General features: G+C 49.1%; 1 protein-coding gene across 3 annotated transcripts in view; it reads right to left on the reverse strand.

Annotated features, from left to right (window-relative positions):
- Window positions 1–843: 843 nt before the first annotated feature.
- The window catches only part of ATP6V1B1 (ATPase H+ transporting V1 subunit B1), a 44,132-nt gene continuing 24,594 nt past the window's right edge, over window positions 844–20,381 (reverse strand). For 2 of the 3 annotated variants that reach the window (XM_087874439.1, XM_060682327.2), the window contains exons 4-14: window positions 15,057–15,150; window positions 13,183–13,260; window positions 12,061–12,200; window positions 11,405–11,506; window positions 8,000–8,097; window positions 7,011–7,134; window positions 6,741–6,891; window positions 4,437–4,519; window positions 3,662–3,766; window positions 2,650–2,779; window positions 844–1,271 (exon numbers count right to left, since the gene is read on the reverse strand). In XM_087874439.1, the coding sequence (XP_087730565.1) occupies window positions 1,111–1,271; window positions 2,650–2,779; window positions 3,662–3,766; window positions 4,437–4,519; window positions 6,741–6,891; window positions 7,011–7,134; window positions 8,000–8,097; window positions 11,405–11,506; window positions 12,061–12,200; window positions 13,183–13,260; window positions 15,057–15,063 (1,179 nt within the window). In that variant the 5' untranslated portion in view covers window positions 15,064–15,150 and the 3' untranslated portion in view covers window positions 844–1,110. The remainder of the gene's footprint in view (window positions 1,272–2,649; window positions 2,780–3,661; window positions 3,767–4,436; window positions 4,520–6,740; window positions 6,892–7,010; window positions 7,135–7,999; window positions 8,098–11,404; window positions 11,507–12,060; window positions 12,201–13,182; window positions 13,261–15,056; window positions 15,151–20,381) is intronic. The other variant, XM_087874438.1, reaches the window with a different exon arrangement.

The following is a 20,381-nucleotide window of genomic DNA, read 5'->3' on the forward strand; positions in this document are numbered from 1 at the left end:
TCCCATTGGAGAGAATTTCACAGTCAGTTCCCCCAACTCTTGAGTTTCCCCATCCTTCTCGCAGCCAAGAAGCTTTGATGGTTCAACCACCGTCATTTGGTTCCTTCTATGGCCAAAGAGCAGAAACAAGCAAAGCTAAATGCGGCACCAGGGACCTCCACAATGCATGGGGAAAAGAACCAAGATGGCGGCCCTGATGGTAAAATTGAACCATCTCTCTCTCACACACACACATACGGTTGCTAAGTGAAACATTCGTTAAGTGAATTTTGCCCAATTTTACGACCATAGTTGTTAAGCGAATCACTGCAGTTATTAGCGTAGGAACACCATCGTTAAGTGAATCTGGCTTCCCCCTTGACTTGTCAGAACGTCACAAAAGGGGATCACGTGATCCCGGGGACACTGCAACCGTCATAAATGTGATTCCATTGCCAAGTGTCTGAATTTTGATCATGTGACCCTGCAGATTCTGCAAGGGTCATAAGTGTGAAAAACATGTCATAAATCACTCTTTTCAGTGCTGTTGTAATGTTGAATGGTCACTAAATGAACAATTGCAAGTAGAGAACTACCTGTAGTTTGACAAGCATGTGAGAGTGTAGGAACAAACAGGGGTGAAATCCAGCAGGTTCTGACAGGTTCTGGAGAACTGGTAGCAGAAATTTTGAGTAGTTCGGAGAACCGGAAAATACCACCTCTGGCTGGCCCCAGAAGCGGGGAGGGAATGGGGAGTTTGCAATATCCTTCCCGTGCCATTCCCACCAAGCCACGCCCACAGAACCGGTAGGGAAAAAATTTGGATTTCACCCCTGGGAACGAAAGAAAGTCTAGTCACAGAGATTTACTCAGAAGTTCTCCGAACTTTATTCATTTTTATTTGGAATAGGACACCGGGTATCACCAGTTGTTCGAAAAACGAGTGGGTGGTCATTTTGGAGAGCTGCCAAGCAGGAAATAAAGATTATGGGACTTTTGCAAAATGGAGTCTGGATCGGATTCCAACGCAAGGAACGGGCTTCATATCCCGAGAGGAGTCTTCTTCTCCCCATCGGCTGACCACCTTTGAGCCCAGCTCTCTCCTGAATGAGGGTTCGGACTGACTGGGATTCAGAGGGCCGTGTCGGAGCTTGGATTCCCTTTGGCCTCGCGGGGGTAATACTCAGCCAAGATGCTTTCCGGGATCCGTTTCAGCAGTTCCTTGGGGAAGATCCGGAGCAACTGCCATCCTATGTCCAGAGACTCAAAGATGGTCCTGTTCTCGTAGGCGCCTGGGAGAAGCCGGCCACAAACTCATTACGAAGGGCATGAAGTTATATATCAAAATAGCATCAGCAACAGCCCTTAGACCCTTATATATACCACTTCACAGGGCTTTCCAGCCCTCTCTAAGGCGGTTTACAGAGTCAGCATCTTCTCCCACCAACAATCCAGGTCCTCCTTTGACCGACCTCATAAGGACGGAAGGCTGAGTCAACCTTGAGCCGGTCAGGATCCAACTCCTGGCAGTGGGCAGAGTCAGCCTGCAATATTGCATTCTAACCACTATGCCACCACGACTCATCTTTCATTAATGATTGATAGATGGTAGATAGATAGATGGATAGATGGACGGACGGACGGACAGGCAGACAATAGATGATAGATAAGATAGAGATGATAGATAGATAGATAGATAGATAGATAGATAGATAGATGGATGGATGATCGGTAGGTAGGTACGTAAAGAGATAGAGATAGAGATAGATAGATGATAGATAGATAGATAGATAGATAGATAGATAGATAGATAATAGATAGATAGATGATAGATGATAGATGATAGATGATAGATATTAGATAATAGATAATAGATAAGATAAATAGCTAATAGATAAGAGAGATAAATAGATGATAGATAGATAGATAGATAGATAGATAGATAGATAGATAGATAGATAGATAGATAGATAGAAATAGCACTTATATGACGCTTCACAGGGCTTTTAAACCTCTCTAAGCGGTTTACAGAGTCAGCCTCTTGTCCCCAACAATCTGGTTCCTCATTTTACCCACCTCGGAAGGACGGAAAGCTGAGTCAATCTTTGAGCTGCTCAGGATCGAACTGCTGACAGTGGAATGCAGAGTTAGCCTGCAATGCTGCATTCTCACCACTGCACCACCACGGCTCATAAAATATATTTTATTCCTTATACTGTCTCCCTCTTTCCTTACAACATTAACAGACTCCACAATGGATGGAGAACCAGTGTTTCCGCTATAAAGGCATGACCAGAAGTGCTTTTTTTCAAGAGGCAACTGGACTTTCTGGTTTTTCTCTGAAGATGTTTCGCTTCTTCTTATCCAAGAAGCGTCTTCAGCTCTTCAGCTAAAGTCACGCTGAATCTTAAGTTAACCGAGTAAAAAAGGGGAAGAAATACTTTACTCAAACTTCCTCAACCCCTCCACCCCAAATAGGTTACTCATCCACATGTCAGAGAAGAAGGTGTGTAAATTCTAAGCAAGACAGGTAAGAAGCTTCTTAAGAACTGAAGAAGCTTCTTGGATGAGAAGAAGCGAAACATCTTCAGAGAAAAACCAGAAAGTCCAGTTGCCTCTTGAAAAAAAGCACTTCTGGGACCTCCTTGTCCATGGCTTTCCCCCACATACCTTGAGCAATGAACTGCTTCTCAAACTTCTGCAGGAACTCCAAGTAGAGAAGGTCATCAGCTGTGAGGGCCTCTTCTCCCACCACAGCTTTCATGGCCTGGACATCTTTGCCGATGGCATAACATGCATACTGGACGCAAAGCAAGAGAGTCATTCGGAATCCTCTCCTGGGTCACATCAAGAAACAGAAGGGTCCCCAGAAGCCCCTCTGGACCGGGGGGGGGGGATGGGGGATGTTTGCCAGATGTGCCAAAAAAATCTCGGTTTGGTAGTGCTAACCAAGTGTGGTACAGGGGGTCCTTGACTTAAATTGAGCTCAAGAGATTTGTTGCTAAGGGAGAGATTTGTTAAGCCAGCTTTGCCCCGTTTTACGACCTTTCCTGCCACCGTTGTTAAGTGAATTCCCTGCAGTTCTTAAGCTAGTCACAGGGTTGTTAAGTGAATCTGGCTTCCCACGTTGACTTTGCTTGTCAGACGGTCGCAAAAGGGGACCGTCACTGAGACCGTCATAAATATGAACCAGTATCTGAATCTTTTTTTTTTTTGATCTTTTGACCGTGGGGATGCTGCGATGGTCATAAGTGTGAAAAACGGTCGTAACACACTTTTCTCAGTTGTAACTTTGAATGGTCGCTAAATGAACTGCCGTAAGTCAAGGACTACCTGTGTTTTCTCCGTTAATCTTTTAGCGCTCCCAATCCAGAGAATCTGATCCTTTTCCAAACCAGCTTCAGAAGGAAGAGTTGCGTTTCAGAGGGAGCGTGGCCCCTCCCCTCCCCTCCCCTCCCAGCGTCTGGGCACCCGACCTTCCCACCCCATCTAGGGCGGCTCAGATGCTGACTAACTTCAGATAAGATAGCATTCTGTTCAGAGGTCCTTAAAGGGGAAGGGTGGCGTGATGATATTTTAGACGGGACAGAATAACTGAGTTGGAAGGGACCTTACAGGTCATCTAGTCAACCCCCCTGCCCAAGCAGGAGACCTTACACCATTTCTGGCCAATTTTTTTTACCAATTGATTCGAAACATCCCCGTGGTCCTTCCTGGTCATGCCTTCTCCAATAGCTGATTTCATCAGGCGGGAAAGAGACGGCAGCACGTTGATGGGAGGGTAGATCTGTGGCCCAAGAAAACACAAGTCACAAAGGGACAACAACGAGGTGAGAGCTAAGTTCCCTAAATCAAATGGGAGGGGAGGAAGCTCCTTAGAGCTCCTAAAACTCCTGTTCTTTATATAGTCCTCTAAAGCACCACAGTGTGTGAGCTGAATTCCTCGTAGAGGGTTTGAAGGCACACCAGGCTAGAAACCAGGAGAGTTCAAGTTTCTTGTTGGGCATGAAAGCTGGTTAGGGGACTTTGGATCAATCACCAGGAGATGGTGAGTTCTAGTCCTGCCTTAGGCTTGAAAGCTGGCTGGATGACTTTGGGTCTCTCTCTTTTAGTCCAAACCCAAATAGTCCAAAATTTATATTTTGCTGATAAAGAAATAAAGGGAGACTAGTATAGATCTATTTCAAGCTTTTTAGCTTTCATCAGCTAGCCATACCCTTACTTGGATTCGAACTTGGGCTTCCCACATGTTAGGCAGTTGAATTAACCTTTTGAGCCACAAGTTCTCCTCCTTTTATCACCATATATATATATGGTGCCTTATTTCCTGCTGGTCACGGTAATTGACTTGGGTCAGTTTTCACGAGTCCCAGGAGGTGGTGGGGAAGGAGGACCTCTGGACTTCCCAGAACTTCTGATGCTCCCACAAAGACGGAAGGAAGAGTTAGGCCATTTACCTGCCTATTGTGAAGCTGTCGGTCCACATAAATTTGCCCTTCAGTTATGAAGCCGGTCAAATCCGGAATGGGATGGGTGATATCTGCAAGGAGACACAAGAAGATGCCACTAGCCATAAGCAGGGACAGAATAACAAGAGTTGGAAGGGATCTTGGAGGTCTTCTAGTCCAGCCCTCTGCTTAGGGAGGAGACCCTATCATTTCAGACAGGGGTGCTATTCAGCAGGTTCTGACATGTCCTGGAGAACCGGTAGCGGAAATTTTGAGTAGTTCGGACAACCAGAGTGGGGTGGGAATGGGGTTTTTGCAGTATCCTTCCCCTGCCACACCCACCAAGCCACACCCACAGAACCGGTAGTAAAAAAAAATTGAATTCCACCACTGGTTTCAGACAAATGGCTGTCCAATCTCTTCTTAAAAACTACCAGTGTTGGAGAACCTACAACTTCTGAAGGCAACTTCCATTCCACTGAATAATTGTTCTCACTGTCAGGAATTTTCTCCTGAGTTCCAAGTTGGCTCTCTCCTTGATTAGTTTCCATCTGTTGCTTCTTGTCCTGCCTTGGGGTCCTCTCCTTGATGACTTTTCCACCCACCACCACAGAACCTACAAGTGAAAGTCCCTCAGGGATCTCCCCTCCCTCTGCTTCCTCCTAAGAACCATCTGATCCGGCTGATGTAGAGTTTCCTCTCTGATTTCAGAGTCACTTCAGAATTAGGAGAACTTGTGGGGCACCAGGGAGGAACTGAGACCTGTGTCGAGTGGCCTGCTTCTCAGTTCCCACAGCCCATCCACTTTGGACTTGACTGCAGAGGTCCATATCTGAGCATCTAGATAGGTTGCGCTTGAAGGCATCTTGGGTAGAAAGAGGCCAGAAGACAGCAGAATCCCACCCTGGTTGATTGGTTGGTTGGTTGGTTGGTTGGTTGGCCTGAACCCCAGGAGAGCATCCCTCAACATCGTTGAGAACGTGGGAGGATTCTTGGGGACCCCTCTGTCTGGGGCGACACCGAATGACGGGGCACAAGGAATTCTGTCTCTCCAAACAGGCCACAATTGTTTGGTGCTCAGGTTAAAAAGCATCTGACGTTGGGATGGGAGGAGTAGGGTGCACTGGATCTCTCTCTCTCTCTCTCTCTCTCTCTAGATAGATAGATAGATAGATAGATAGATAGATAGATAGATAGATAGATAGATGATGGATGGAAGGATAGGGTAGGATAGAACAGAGAAGAATAGAATAGAATAGAATAGAATAGAATAGAATAGAATAGAATAGAAGAGAAGAGAAGAGAAGAGAAGAGAAGAGAAGAGAAGAGAAGAGAAGAGAAGAGAAGAGAAGAGAAGAGAAGAATCTGGAAGGGACTTTGTAGGTCATCTAGTCCAACCCCCTGCCCAAGCAGGAGACTCTACACCATTTCTGACACATGGCAGTCCAGTCTCTTCTTGAAAGCCTCCAGGGATGAAACTCCCATAACTTCCAAAGGCAACTTCTGTTCCATCAATTGATTGCTCTCACTGTCAGGAAATGTCTCCTTATTTCCAGGTTGAATCCCTCCTTGGTCATTCTCCATCCATTGTTCCTTGTCTGGCCTTCAGGTGCTTTGGGAAAATAGCTTGACCCCCTTCCTCCTCTCTGGGGCAGCCCCTCAAATAATGGAAGGCTGCTATCCTGTCTCCCCTGGTCCTTCTCCTCACTAGACTAGCCAGGCCCAGTTCGTGCAACCATTCATTGTATGTTTTAGTCTCCAGTCCCCTAATTATCTTGGTTGCTCTTCTCTGCAGATAGATAGATAGATGATAAATAGAAGATAGATAGATAGATAGATAGATAGATAGATAGATAGATAGATAGATAGATAGATAGATAGATAGATAAGAGAGTGAGAGAGATTATACGTATAGATTTAGATATATTTTACTAGTCCTATCAATGTATTTTCTTTGCGTTCTTTTTCCTTATTTATTTTATTGTTCCATTAGTTTACTTTTGCTTTGTTTTCTTCCTTCTTAATTTTGACAACCTGTCTTACTTTCTCAACAAAAGAACCTCAAGGCAGACAGTAACAGTAGAGGCCCGGGTGCAGAAGCTCGTAAAATGGGGCAAAACTCACTTGTCTTGTTTAGCAACGGAAATCTGGGACTCATAAATCAAGGAATACCTATACCATCCCCCCCAGTTGTATTTTCCATCATCCGTGGTCCCAGAGGCCCCCCTCCCCTTTCTCTAGGCCCAGCATGGATTTCTACCCTGGGATCTGCTATCTTGGCTGAGAGTTTGACCTCTTGCTGCCCTTCCTCACCATCGTTGGGCATTGTCAAGATGGGTATCTGTGTGATGGAGCCGTTCCTGCCCTCCACCCGTCCTGCCCGCTCGTAGATGGTGGCCAGGTCAGTGTACATGTAGCCAGGAAACCCCCGTCGTCCAGGCACCTCTTCTCTGGCCGCAGAGACCTATGGAGAGAAGACCAAGAGAGAAGACCTCACAGGGCAGAGAGAAAACCAGGTTTGACCCTCAACCCCACCCCTGTCCTCATAGCCAGGAGACTCTGGCCCAACACTGACCCACTGACCTCCCGCAGGGCCTCGGCGTACGAGCTCATGTCGGTCAAAATCACCAGAACGTGCTTCTCACACTGATAGGCCAGGAACTCGGCGGTGGTCAGAGCCAGACGGGGCGTGATGATCCTCTCAATTCTGCAGGAGAATAGCAGAGTTGGAAGGGACCATGGAGGTCTTCTAGTCCACCCCTCCCCCAGCTCAAGGAGGAAAGCCTAAACCATTTCAGACAAAGGGCTCTCCAATCACTTCTTAAAAGTCTCCTGTGTTGCAGCTTCCACAACATCTGGTGGCAAGTCGTTCCATTGATTAATTCTTCTCACTGCCAGGAAATCCCTCCTTAGTTCTAGGTTGCTTCTCTCCTTGATTAATTTTCATCTGTTGCTTCTTGTCCTACTCTCAGATGCTTTGGAGAATAAGTTGAGTCCCTCTTCTTTGTTGCAGCCCCTCAGATATTGGAAGATGCTATCATGTCTCCCCTAGTCCTTCTCTTCATTAAACTAGCCATATCCAGTTCCTGCAACCATTCATCGTATGTTTCTGACAGTGAGAGCAATCCAGTGGTGAAATTGAACCGGTAGTGGTGGCGGCACATGGTTTGGTGAATCGGTAGCGGTGGACATCATTACTTCTTGGTTTTTAACCCTCTGTGCATGTGCAAAGAATTCTGAGCATGTGCAGAGGGTCAAAAATTGGACACGACGGTGGCACGTGCACTTCCGAACTGGTAGGTAATGTAAGTAGATTTCACCCCTGGAGCAATCAACCAGAAGTTGCCTTCGGAAGTTGTGGGAGCTTCATCCCTGGAGGCTTTCAAGAAGAGATTGGATTGCCATTGGTCAGAAATGGCGTAGGGTCTCCTGCTTGGGCAGGGGGTTGGACTAGATGACCTCCAAGGTCCCTTCCAACTCTGTTAATCTAATCCTAGCCTCCAAGCCCCTGGGGTCTGCGGGTGCTGTGGTTCCCATCATCCTGTCCCCCAGGACCCAGGCTACGGACTCACGTGGGGTCGTTGGCCAAGTTGAGGAAGAGGCAGACGTTCTCCATGGACCCGTTCTCCTCAAAGTCCGACTTGAAGTACCGAGCCGTTTCCATGTTGACCTGCCAATGAAGGAGACCCTTATGGAGCCGTTTGCCAGAAGAAGACCATCTCCCTCTATTCCCTACTCTTTCGTTTCAAGCTTTCATGGATTCAGTTTAGGGTCTCGGACCAAAATACAGAAAGGAAAGGAAAAGGAAAATAATTGAGTTATTGTTGTTGTTGTTTTTAAATCTATGGGTTGAGTATTTCTCTCGCTGGATCAAAATCCGGCTTCTCATTTTCAAGTAGATTTAGCCAAAGATGTAAGATTGTAGATTGATTCTCCAAAAAGTATTTATTGGAGTGTTTCTCAACCTTGGTAACTCTTAAGATGTGTGGACTTCAACTCCCAGAATTCCCCAGCCAGCTAGCTGGGGAATTCTGGGAGTTGAAGTCCACACATCTTAAGAGTTGCCACATTTGAAAAACACTGCCCAACAACAATAAAATACATTCCTAGAGTCTCAGCACACTCGTTTCTTAATCTGGAATAGCAATCTTGAAAGCCCATCTAAGTTTCTACTCTATTTGTCTGATTTTTGCACTAAAGAAAATGAAAACAGGAATGATCACTTTCTCTCTCACGCTTCCTTCCTTTGGCAAACTTCCCCAATACTGGCTCTAAATTCTTGCACAGATAACTTTGTTGAAGACCAAAATAAGGGGAACCTAACTAGTTCCCCAAACTCTAAACATCTGTAATCAAGATATGTATTTTATTTTTTTTTTGCAATGCGGTTATTTACAATTAGCCACAAAATGGGGAGATTTTTGAGAGTTCCTTTAACAAAATGCATTGGAAAATGCCTTGAAAATTCAGGAAAAGCAGATATTTTTTTTCCTGTTTAAAAATAAAGGCATTTTCAGGCCCTGAGTGTTTGTGTGTGTGTGGGGTGGGGGTGAATACATAAGACCCCAGTAAGAAGGAAAATCAGCCCTTTTCAGGCTTCGGTCCTATATATATTTGTCCACTTGAGGGCACAATCAGAAAAAGATCTTGCTATGGAATTAAAAACGAGGGTTGTGGGAATTATTGCTCACAAAACCAAGTGAGATGAAAATTATCTCCTTTATTTTGGAAGTCAAAGTCTTGTGAAGAATTCTTCCTGTTCTTTCTCTTCTCTTCTCTTCTCTTCTCTTCTCTTCTCTTCTCTTCTCTTCTCTTCTCTTCTCTTCTCTTCTCTTCTCTTCTCCTCTCCTCTCCTCTCCTCTCTCCTCTTCTCCCCTTCCCTTCTCTTCTCTTTTCTCTTCTCCTCTCCTCTCCTCTCTTCCCTTCCCTTCCCTTCTACTCTATACTCTACTCTACTCTATTCTACATTCTATTCTATTCATTTTCTATTCTATTCCGTATTCTCTTCTCTTCTATATTCTCTCCTCTTCTCTTCTTCGTCCCAAAGATGCTTTTTTCAAAAGGCAACTGGACTTCCTTGATGTTTTCCTTAAAAAGCTTTTGCTGCTCATCCAAGAAGCTTTTTCAGTTCTTTAGTTCTTCAGAAGGAGGAAGAGGAGGAAGAGGAGGAAGAGAGAGGAGGAAAAAGATTGTGGAGTCCTTGGTGTTCTCTCAGCTGGGTTGTTTTCTTGGAGACGTTTCATGACCCAACTAGGTAACATCATCAGTGCTAGAAGGGAGGGAGGGTTTTTTTGCTTTCTCTTTATATACAAGCGCTTGCAACATCAGTGGCAGTTCCAGTCTTAGTAGTTCCTTGATTAGTCATCTGTTTACTCTTGAGTTGGGAACAGCAGCCTCCAGCATCTGTTCAGGGATGGTTGTTGTCTATCCTCAAATGAGGCGGAGGTCCCTGGGCGATGAGCCACGGTGGAGAGGAAGGTTGGGGCGGCAACAGCTTCCAAGGCTGAGTCCATTTCTGCAACTGGGATTGTAATGTCCAGAGCCGCCATTAAACCATCGTTGGGCCAAAGTAACATTGCTGGGGACGGACTTTCTCCAACGGCGGCCAGTTGATGCTCTGCAGCTACCCGAAGTCTCCACGCGAGGTGACCCTTCAGTCAAGAGGAGTGAAATTCCCAGGGAACAGGAGTTTCTCTGCAAGGGGTATTTTTAGCTTCGAATCAGGTGCTCACAGCTGAGTGGAAGAGACGTCTGAGGAAACGGTGGCATTTTCAAAACGGCAACATCTTCTCAAGAGGATAAATGGCTTTGTTGTCAAAGACCGCGGCTCTCCAAACTTGGCAACTTTAAGACGTGGGGACTTCAACTCCCAGAATTCCCCAGAGCCAGCCGGGTGGACAGGAGGAGGAGGAAGAGGAGGAGGAGGAAGAGGAGGACAACAACGACTGAGGGGCCCTTGGTGTTCTCTGAGCATTGTTGTTTGGTTGCAGACGTTTCATGACCCAACTAGGGAACATCATCAGTGCTAGAAGGGAGTGGGAGGGAGGAGGAGGGGGCTGGGGGATTCTGGGAGTTGAAGTCCACAAGTGTTAAAGTTGCCAAGGTTGGAGACTCCTGTCCTAAATTACAGTCAGGTCACTGCCAGACACTGAAGTAGCAGCTGAAGAAGAAGAAGAAGGAGAATGAGGAGGAAGAAGCAGGGAGAAGAGCAGACAAGGGAGACGGCCTCACTGGTTGTTCTCCCTGGGAACAGGCCGCACAGGCAGTCCCCGACTTACAACAGTTCATTTAGTGGCCATTCAAAGTTACAACAGCACTGAAAAAAAGTGACTTGGGACCGTTCTCACACTTACGACCGTTACAGCATCCCTGGGGTCACGTGATCCAAATTCAGACGCTTGGCAACTGATTCGCATTTATGACGGTCGCAGTCTGCCGGGATCATGTGATCCCCTTTTGCGACCTTCTATGGAGCAAAATCAAGGGGGAAGCCAGGTTCCCTTTACAAGCCTGTTACTAACTTAACAATGGTGGTGATTCATTTAACAACGGTGGCAAGAAAAGTTGTAAAAGGGGACAAAACCCACTCAACAACTGTCTCGCTTAGCAAGGGAAATTTGGGTTTGAATTGTGGGTCGTATGTCGAGGACGACCTGGAAATGTTAGAAGTGGGACTTGGGGGAAAACTTCGAAGGAACATCTCAGCCGCAGGCCCTTCAGTGGGAAGGGGTGGGTGGCGTCGCTCTTTCTGGCCAAGAGGGAGGGTCTGGCATCCAGAAAGAAGATCAGATTGTTGGAAGGGACCTTGTAGGTCATCTAGTCCAACCCCCTGCCCGTGCAGGAGACCCTACACCGTCTCTGACAGATGGCAGTCCAGTCCCTTCTTGAAAGCCTCCAGGGATGATTCCCAGAGTCCTTGGGGAAAAGATTGGGGAATGAGACGTCTCCATCCCGACACTGCGGAAGACATGACTTACCCCCATGGCAGCGAAGACAATGGCGAAGTTATCCTCGTGGTAATCTACCACGTCTTTCGATTTCTTCACCAGGCCAGCCTGCCTGCAGATCTGAGCTGCGATCTGGGATGAAGAGGGAAGGAGGAGGGTGAGAGGCTGTGGAAGATGGGAACGGCAGGGAACCCTTCAAACCTGGGCTTAGTTCTCTACGGCTCTGTGTAGCGTCCTTGGTGCTCTCTGAGCTGGGATTTTGTCTTGTAGACGTTTCATTACCAAGCTAGGTAATGTCATTGGGGGAGTGGGGTTTGTGGAGGTGGGGGGGGAGGGGGAGGGGGAGGGGAGGAGGCGGTTGACCAGGCTCAAGGTTGACTCAGCCTTCCATCCTTCCGAGGTGGGTAAAAGGAGGACCCAGATTGTTGCGGGGGAGAAGAGGCTGACTCTGTAAACCGCTTAGAGAGGGCTGGAAAGCACTGTGAGGCAGTATCTAAGTCTAGGTGCTCCTGCTGTTGCTATTTCTTCTGAATATTTCCTGCACCTCTGCTTTTCCAGGGTCTCCAGCCCCAGCACGTGACTTTGGCATTCCCAAAGAATGAAGAAGTCCGTCTCAAAAGACCCTCAAGAGGCATCCTGCTGTGGACTGGTGGAGCCAAAGGGAGGGGGGCTTGTGAGGACCGTACCTCGTTGTGGGGGAGACCAGCAGCGGAGAAAATGGGGATCTTCTGTCCTCGGGCAATGCTGTTCATGACATCGATGGGGGAGAGGCCCGTTTGAATCATCTCCTCGGGGTAAATGCGTCCTTGAGGGTTGATGGGCTGCCCTGGAGAAGGGAGGGAAGAAGATGGAAATGAGAGGAAGGAAGGAAGGAAGGAAGGAAGGAAGGAAGGAAGGAAGGAAGGGGAAGGAAGAGGAAGGAAGGAAGGAAAGAAGGGGAAGGGAGGGAGGGAAGAAGGGAAAGGAAGGACATGGAAATGAGAGGAAGGAAGGAGGGAGATAGGGAGGGAAGGAAAGAGATGGGGAAGGAAGGAAGGAAGGAGAAAAAGAGGGAGGGAGAGGGAGGAGGGAAGGAAGGAAGGGTGGAGAGAGGGAGGAAGGGAAGGGAAGGGAGGAGAAAAAGAGGAAGGGAGGGAGGGAAAGGAAGGAAAGAAGATGGGAATGAAAGGAAGGAAGGGAGGAGAAAAAGAGGAAGGGAGGGAGGGAAGGAAGGAGATGAAAAAGGAAGGAAGGAGAAAAAGAGGGAGGGAGAGCGGGGGGAGGGAAGGAAGGAAGGAGAGAGGGAGGAAGGAAAGGGAGGAGAAAAAGAGGGAGGGGGAGGGAGGAAGGGAAAGGAAGGAAGGAAAGAAGGAGATGGGAATGAGAGGAAGGAAAGAAGGAAGGAAGGAGTTATCCCAGTGTAAATCAGTGCTTAGTTACTTAGTGTTTCAAAGGGAGGTTGCTTGGCCCACTTCTCTCCCCCCCCTTTGGGTTCATTTTCTTCTTAAAAGCTTTTGCCAAATCAAAGCACAGAAGTTGTGACCTTCAGTTTCTTAAACTCAAGACCCAGGAGTCGTTCTTTTAAAGCTGGAGCTCCCTCGTTCCGCCTTCTCCCTTGTGGCCAAACAGAACAGCTCCCCTTTAGCTGCCCTGGTGGGGCAAGGGGAGGCTTCCCAGCCGTGGTTTCCTCTCCGCTCAGTTTAATGTCCGAAACCTGGACAAAGCTCGGCCCTTGGGTCTCTTCCCCAGGAGGCCCTGCCGGCCACGATCCACAGCTCCAGCCTGCCCTGGGCCCCCCTCCCCTCCCCAAGCCAACCAAGAGGCCTCACCATTAATGTCCAGGAAGTCCTCGGCCATCACCATGGGGCCTTTGTCGATGGGTTTAGCTGAACCGTTGAAGACTCGGCCTGCAATGAGAAGCAACCATGGGGAGGAGTGCCCCAGAGACCTGGGCGAAGGAGGTGGGGGGCAGAAGAGAGGAAGGGTCAACTGTGAACAGCGGAGGGCCTCACGTGGTTGGAGAACCTGAACAGGTGGCCAGGGTCTTTCCAACTAAACCCAACTGAAGGAATCTCCTGCAAGAAGCCATTTGGCACTTCAAGACCTTAGACTGCATTAACAGAGGGATAGAATCAAGATCACATGAAGGGTTAATGCCGCTTTATAATGCCCTGGTAAGGCCACCCTTGGAATCCTGCATCCAGTTTTGTAAAAAACTGGATGTAAAAAAGATGTGGAGACTCTAGAAAGAGTGCAGAGAAGAGCAACCAAGAGGATTAGGGGACTGGAGGCTAAAACATAGGAAGAACAGTTGCAGGAACTGGGTATGTCTAGTTTAATGAAAAGAAGGACCAGGGGAGACATGATAGCAGTCTTCCAATATCTCAGGGGCTGCCCCAAAGAAGCGGGAGTCAAGCTATTCTCCAAAGCCCCTGAAGGCAGGACAAGAAGCAATGGGTGGAAAGTAATCAAGGAAAAAAGGAGAAATTTCCTGACAGTGAGAACAGTTAGCTAGTGGAACCACTTGTCTCCAGAAGTTGTAGGTGCTCCATCACTGGAGGTTTTTAAGAAGACATGAAACAGCCACTTGTTTGGAATGGTGGAGGGCCTCCTGCCTGAGCAGGGGGTTGGACTAGAAGACCTCCAAGGTCCCTTCCAATTCTGTTATTGTGTTATTGTGCCTCCAACAGGACAACCAGAGCTCAGCTGAATCCCAGCAACGTCACCCCAGAAGACCCCCATGGAGGCCGTCCTGGGCAGACCCGTGAATGACCTGGCCCAGAAGAGCAGAGCCATCAGGAACACCGTCCAGACAGCTGACTTCACAACTCTCCCGAAGGGGAAGAGAGGCCGTCGCTCCTCTCGAAGGCGAGACCAACCTGTTCTCCAATGGCGCCTTCTGTCACTGCGCATCAGGAGATCTCTCCTGGAAAAGAGCAAGGCTTGGGAGACGTTGGGTCACATCACCGTCAAAAGGAGCCGTAGGGCCTCGGATTCCCATCCCCATCCTCAGGTTCCTGCAGCCCTTGACTTGGAGATCCCCCAGATGTCAACACCAGGTAGCTCCCGTCTCCTTCCCCCAACAATCCACCTGAAAACGAGCTTCTGTGGACCAAGGCAGTTCTTCAAGAGCCAATTCATTTCCATGGGGGGTTTTCCCCCAAGATCCTGATCGCTCTTGTGTCCAGACTCAGCAACGGAAGACCATTCTGGAATCTTCTCTCCCCTCAAAAGCAGGGGGTTGGACTAGAAGACCTCCCAGGCCCCTTGCAACTCTTGTTATTCTATGAAGCATTTCTGGTGGCTTTCTTCTCCCCTTGGTCCCTGAGTGGGCACCTTCCTGTAACTCGGGGGTGTCAAACACAAGGCCCGTGGACTGGATCGGCCCGTGACGTGGTCGGATCCGGCCTGTGGGGCCATCCTGGAAAATGTAAGGGGCCGGCCAGCGTGGCTTTGGCCCCGGTCTCCCCAGTGTGAAGAGGAAACATGTCAGCAGTGTGGGAAGTGGCGTCAAGATATCCACGGCCCCCCAGTTGTCCACTCCCACCCAATCGGCCACGCCTACCCGGCTCCCTGAGGTCAGCCAGAGCCCAGATGTGACCCTCCATGAAAATGAGTGTGACACCCCTGCTGTACCTGGAGCAACCGATCATCGTGATTGACAGCTGCCCCTCCATCGCCTACCCAAAGAGGTCTCACCTACCCAGCATGTCCTCGGACACGGGCGTGCGGAGAATGTCCCCAGTGAACTCGCAAGACGTCTTGCGGGCATCGATGCCAGAGGTCCCTTCGAACACCTGCAGAGGGAAGGTCACAGGCCCAGGAGCCAATTACTGGCCATTAAGGAGGATTAGCAGCAGAAAGGCTTCCTGTCCAGGACCCCCCCCTCCCTCCCTCCCTCCCTGCCCATGCCTCTCATTCAGGACCCTCTCCCTCTCTCTCACACACACACACGTAGGATTGCCTGGCCTGACCCCTTGCAAGACAATCTTCACACCTCTGCCAGGGGGGAGTGGATGGATCTCCTCTCCTGCCCCGTGTCCAGGACAGCTCGGGTGGCCTCTAAGCCCCTTCCATCTAGAGGTGTGGGGGTGGGAGGATTGGCACCCCAAAGGTCTCCCCCCTGGAGGAGCGAAGGTTGGCAGATGACCCTCTGGGGGCGCCAACAGGTCAACCCTGCAGCTGCCCAGGAGCAGCTTAAGCGGAGTGGGGCAAAGAGGGCAATTTGCAGGTGGACCTTTGAAAAGGTCAGCGATTGGCCAAAGGCTAATTCCCAAGCAGGAAGGGCCCCTTCTACTCCCCTCCCCAAGTAGATAGGCTGGCTTGGTTTTCTTCTCTTCTCCAAAGCGCCAGAAGGCACAGCAAGAAGCAACAGATCGAAACTAATCAAGGAGAGAATCAGCTGGAAAGGGTCCTTAGAGGTCTTCTAGTCCAGCCTCCCGCTCGAGCAGGAGACCCTCTACCATTTCAGACAAGTGGCTGTCCAGTCTCTTCTTCAAAGCCTCCAGTGATGGAGCCACCCACAACTTCTGGTGGCAAGCTGTTCCACAGATTAATTGTTCTAACTGTTAGGAAGTTTCTCCTTAATTCCAGGTCGCTTCTCTCCTGGATTGGTTTTTCCATCCATTGTTTCTTCTCCTGCCTTGCAAGACAATCTTCACACCTCTGCCAGGTTTGGAAAATAAGTTGAGCCCCTCTTCTTTGGGGCAGCCCCTCAAATACTGGAATACCACTATCAGGTCGCCCCCATCCCCCCCACAGAACTAAGGAGAAATCTCCTGACAGTTAGAACAATTAACCAGTGGAACCAGTGGTGTCCAACACTGGAGTTTGGTTTTAAGAAGAGACTGGACAGTCACTTGTCTGGAATGGTTTAGGGCAGAGGTCTTCAAACTTGGCAGCTTTAAGACTTGTGGACTTCAACTCCCAGAATTCTCCAGCCTGGAGAATTCTGGGAGTTGAAGTCCACAAGTCTTAAAGCTGCCAAGTTTGAAGACCTCTGGTTTAGGGTCTCCAGCTTGAGCAGGGGGTTGGACTAGAAGGCCTCCAAGGTGCCTTCCAACTCTTCTCTTTTCACCCAGAAATTTGGAAAAGATGATCTTTGAAATGTGGCAAAAATCCGTGTCATCCCCCAACAGCAGCGAAGACTTTGATTTTTCTGTATCATTTTTAACATCTTCCAGAGGTCTTCTGGGATGATGAAACCCAGATTTGGGCTCCCCAGCTCACCCCTGTTTCCCAGGTCTAAGGGCCGGACGACATTCAGACAGCCCCAAATGAAAATAAGCTGCGGCTTGAAACCATTTTTTCCTGCTTGCAAAGTCTCATTATGTTTGTATAATTTCTGGCTTCGGGCAAGGAGGAAAGTGAGTCACGTGCGCCAGCAAAAGAGGGTAGTTGCTAAGACTGGGCAGCTTCGACAAGAGCACATTTTCCACACCAGATGCACAAGCTAAAGGATTAGAGTAATAACAGCTCAGATCCTGGGATGACGATATCTTGACCACTATCAAATCACATCTGCCTCTCCCTCCCTGCCGATTCATTACCCAGCTGGGTGACATTATCAGTGCTAGAAAGGGAGTGGGGTGTGTGGCGAGGAGGAGGAGGGGGGCTGTGGGCTCCTTGGTTATCTCTGAACTTGGTTGTTTCCTTGCAGATGTTTCATGACTCAGCTAACTAACATCATCAGTGTTAGAAGGGGGGAAGTTTTAGAAAGGAGGAGGAGAAGGAGAGGAGGAGGACAGCAGGAGGAGGAGGAGGAGGAAGAGGAGGAGAAGGAGAGGAGGAGGTGGAGAAGGAGGAGGAGGAGGAGGAGAGGAGGAGGAGGAGAAGGGGAGGAGGTGGAGAAGGAGGAGGAGGAGAGGAGGAGGAGGAGAGGAGGTGGAGGAGGAGAGGAGGAGGAGAAGGAGAGGTGAAGGAGGAGAAGGAGGAAAAGAAGAGGAGGAGGTGGAGAAGGAGGAGGAGGAGAGGAGGAGGAGGAGAAGGAGAGGTGGAGGAGGAGAAGGAGGAAAAGGAGAGGAGGAGGTGGAGAAGGAGGAGGAGGAGGAGAGGAGGAGGAGGAGGAGAGGAGGAGGAGAAGGAGGAGAGGAGGTGGAGAAGGAGAAGGAGAGGAGAAGGAGGAGGAGGAGGACAGCAGGAGGAGGAGAAGGAGGAGAAGGAGAGGAGGAGGAGGAGAAGGAGGAGAAGGAGAGGAGGAGGTGGAGAAGGAGAGGAGGAGGAGAAGCGGAGAGGAGGAGGAGAGGAGGAGGAGAAGGAGAGGAGGTGGAGAAGGAGGAGGAGGAGGAGAGGAGGAGGAGGAGAAGGAGAGGAGGAGGAGGAGAAGGAGGAGAAGGAGAGGAGGAGGAGAAGGAAGAGAAGGAGAGGAGGAGGTGGAGAAGGAGGAGGAGGAGAAGTAGAGGAGGAGGAGGAGAGGAGGAGGAGAAGGAGGAGAAGAGGAGGAGAGGAGGAGGAGAAGGAGGAGGAAGACTGGTGTGACGTCCTTGGGTCTCTCTGAACTTGGTTATTTTCTTGTAGATGTTTCATGACCCAACTGGATAACATCATCAGTGCTAGAAGGGAGGGAGGGGGGTCTAGAAACAAGTGGCTTGTCCTGCCAGTTTTGTTGGTATTCTTCTAGATCCAGTCTAGACATCTGGCTGACTGGGTGTGGCCACCCATAGTAATAACAATGAAGAAAAACCACAAAATCAAAAACCTGCAAATAGAAATAGAACGATTGTGGGGGGAAAAATAGAACGTTAGCGCCCATAGTCATAGGCGCCGTGGGAGCAATCCCAAAACATCTGGAGCATCACCTGAGCACTGACGGCATTGACAAAGCCACCACCAGTCAATTGCAAAAAAGCAGCTTTGCTTGGGAACAGCTGACATCCTGCGGAGGATACCTTTGATCTTATTAAGCTACCACCTCTGCCTATCTCAGATCCTTGGGAAGGGACTCGATGGGTGGACAAAAATGCCAGGCCCTGTCTCCACATCTGGCTGACTGGGCAACCAGCCACAATCATTTTAGATACTGCCTGACTCCTGGGGTCCCTTGGAAACAAACGATTTGAATTGCAAAATGCATGAATTTTTAACAGATGACTTTGTGTTCTCCATGTAGCTCCCTGCTCTCTTCTGGATCTCTCCAGGATGAGGGGCTGCAAACATCATGGAAATGAGAGAGAGAGAGAGATAGAGGACCTCTAGGTGGCCCCCAGAAACAGAGGGGCTTAAAGACCCCAAACTCAGTGACACAAAGCTGTCTTTTCATTCTGGTGTTCAGGGACAACTTGAAGGCAGGGTGTCCACAAGAGAAGATCGGAAACATCAAGAGGGCAGCTGCCATGGTCTGACCCCGGTTCTCCCCATTGTTGATGTGTTTTGGGGGCCCTTTGGCTTTCGATCGGACCCTGCGGGGACCCTACTTGGAGTGGGAAGTCCAGAAGAGACTGGGAGCCGCTTTGCAAAATCCTCTTTTGTAATCGAGCTGACAATCCTTTCCCTTTGATACCTTGGCTGAAATTTTGGGCCGGTTTCCAGAGGAAGCCACGTGTCGACTTGAGTCTAAGCTGCGTGTCTTTGTCCCTGCAATCCTGGTTTATATTTAGAGCCACGGAGGCAGCCGCCGTGGACTGAATCCTCCTGGCTCAATCCAGCCGCCAGCTGACTGGTTGGCACCCGGGACGTGAGAGATTAACCGGTCTTCTTGGAACAGGCATCCTTTGTCAACCCGATGCCCTCGCCGTGCCCTGGGCTATTCTCCCCATCCTCCTCAGCCCACGTGGCCACCGGACTTCCCCTGCACGCCTGGGCAATGAAGGGCAGGAGGCCAGAGCTCTCTGGCCATGCCATGACCTAATGGGGGCAGAGCAGAAAATCCTCCTTGACGGGTGGGGTTGAGGAAGCTCCTGCTGCAGCTGCCTTCTGGGATTGGGTGGGTTTAACAGGGACAGAATAACAGAATTGGAAGGGGTCTTGGAGGTCTTCTAGTCCAACCCTCTGCTCAAAAGGGAGATCCCGTACCATTTCAGACCAATGGCTGTCCGGTCTCTTCTTGAAAACCTCCAGTGTTGGAGTACCTGGTGGCAAGCTGTTCCACTGGTTAACTGTTCTCACTGTTAGGAAGTAATGTTAATTCTACGTTGGATCTCTCCTTGACAGGAAGGAAGGAAGGAAGGAAGGAAGGAAGGAAGGAAGGAAGGAAGGAAGGAAGGAAGGAAGGAAGGAAGGAAGGAAGGAAGGAAAACAGAAGGATCAGGAAGGAAAGAAGGAAGGATCAGAAAGGAAGGAACGAGGGAGGGAGAGAAGGAAGGATTAGGAAAGAAGGAAGGGAAGCAGGTCAGATAGGAAGGAAGAAAGGAAGGAACAAGGGAGGGAAGGAAGGAAGTATCAGGAAAGAAGGAAGGGAAGCAGGCCAGATAAGGAAGGAGGGAGGGAGGGTGGGAGGGAAGGAAGGATCATAAAGAGAAGGAAAGAAGGGAAGGAAGGAAGGATTGGAGTGTTGGAGCACCCATAACTTCTGGAGACAATCAATTGTTCCACTGATTAATTGTTCCCACTGTCAGGAATTTTCTCTTTATTTCTAGGTTGCTTCTCTCCTTGATTGGTTTCCATCCGTTGCTTCTCATCCTGCCTTCTGGTGCTTTGGGGAATAAGTTGACCCCCATTTCTTTGGGGGTGGGGTGGGGGATATTGGAACCCGGCTTCTTGCCTGTCTTCTCCAGAACCTCCAGGAAGTTTTTGGAAGTCCAGGAAAGACTCGGGAAGATGCCTTACTGATTCCCAGGAAACCCCAAATCAGATTTTTTTTTCTTTTTTAAGCAGATGAGTTTGCAAGGCTGGGAACAGCTCGGGGATATCAACAGAACAAAATTGGGATTTATTTTATATCCTTCAAAAGAATGTGACTATCATCATCATCATCACAGAATGCCACGCTCCCAGAGTGTGCCAAGAGAGAATCCTTTGTCCTAACTCACCAGCATGGTGATCAGAATTATGAGCAAAATTTCAATGATGGGACCATTTGCAATCCCTAGAT

Source organism: Pantherophis guttatus, chromosome 8, assembly GCF_059756535.1.
Source record: "Pantherophis guttatus breed Tessera chromosome 8, ASM5975653v1, whole genome shotgun sequence".
Lineage (NCBI taxonomy): Eukaryota > Metazoa > Chordata > Lepidosauria > Squamata > Colubridae > Pantherophis > Pantherophis guttatus.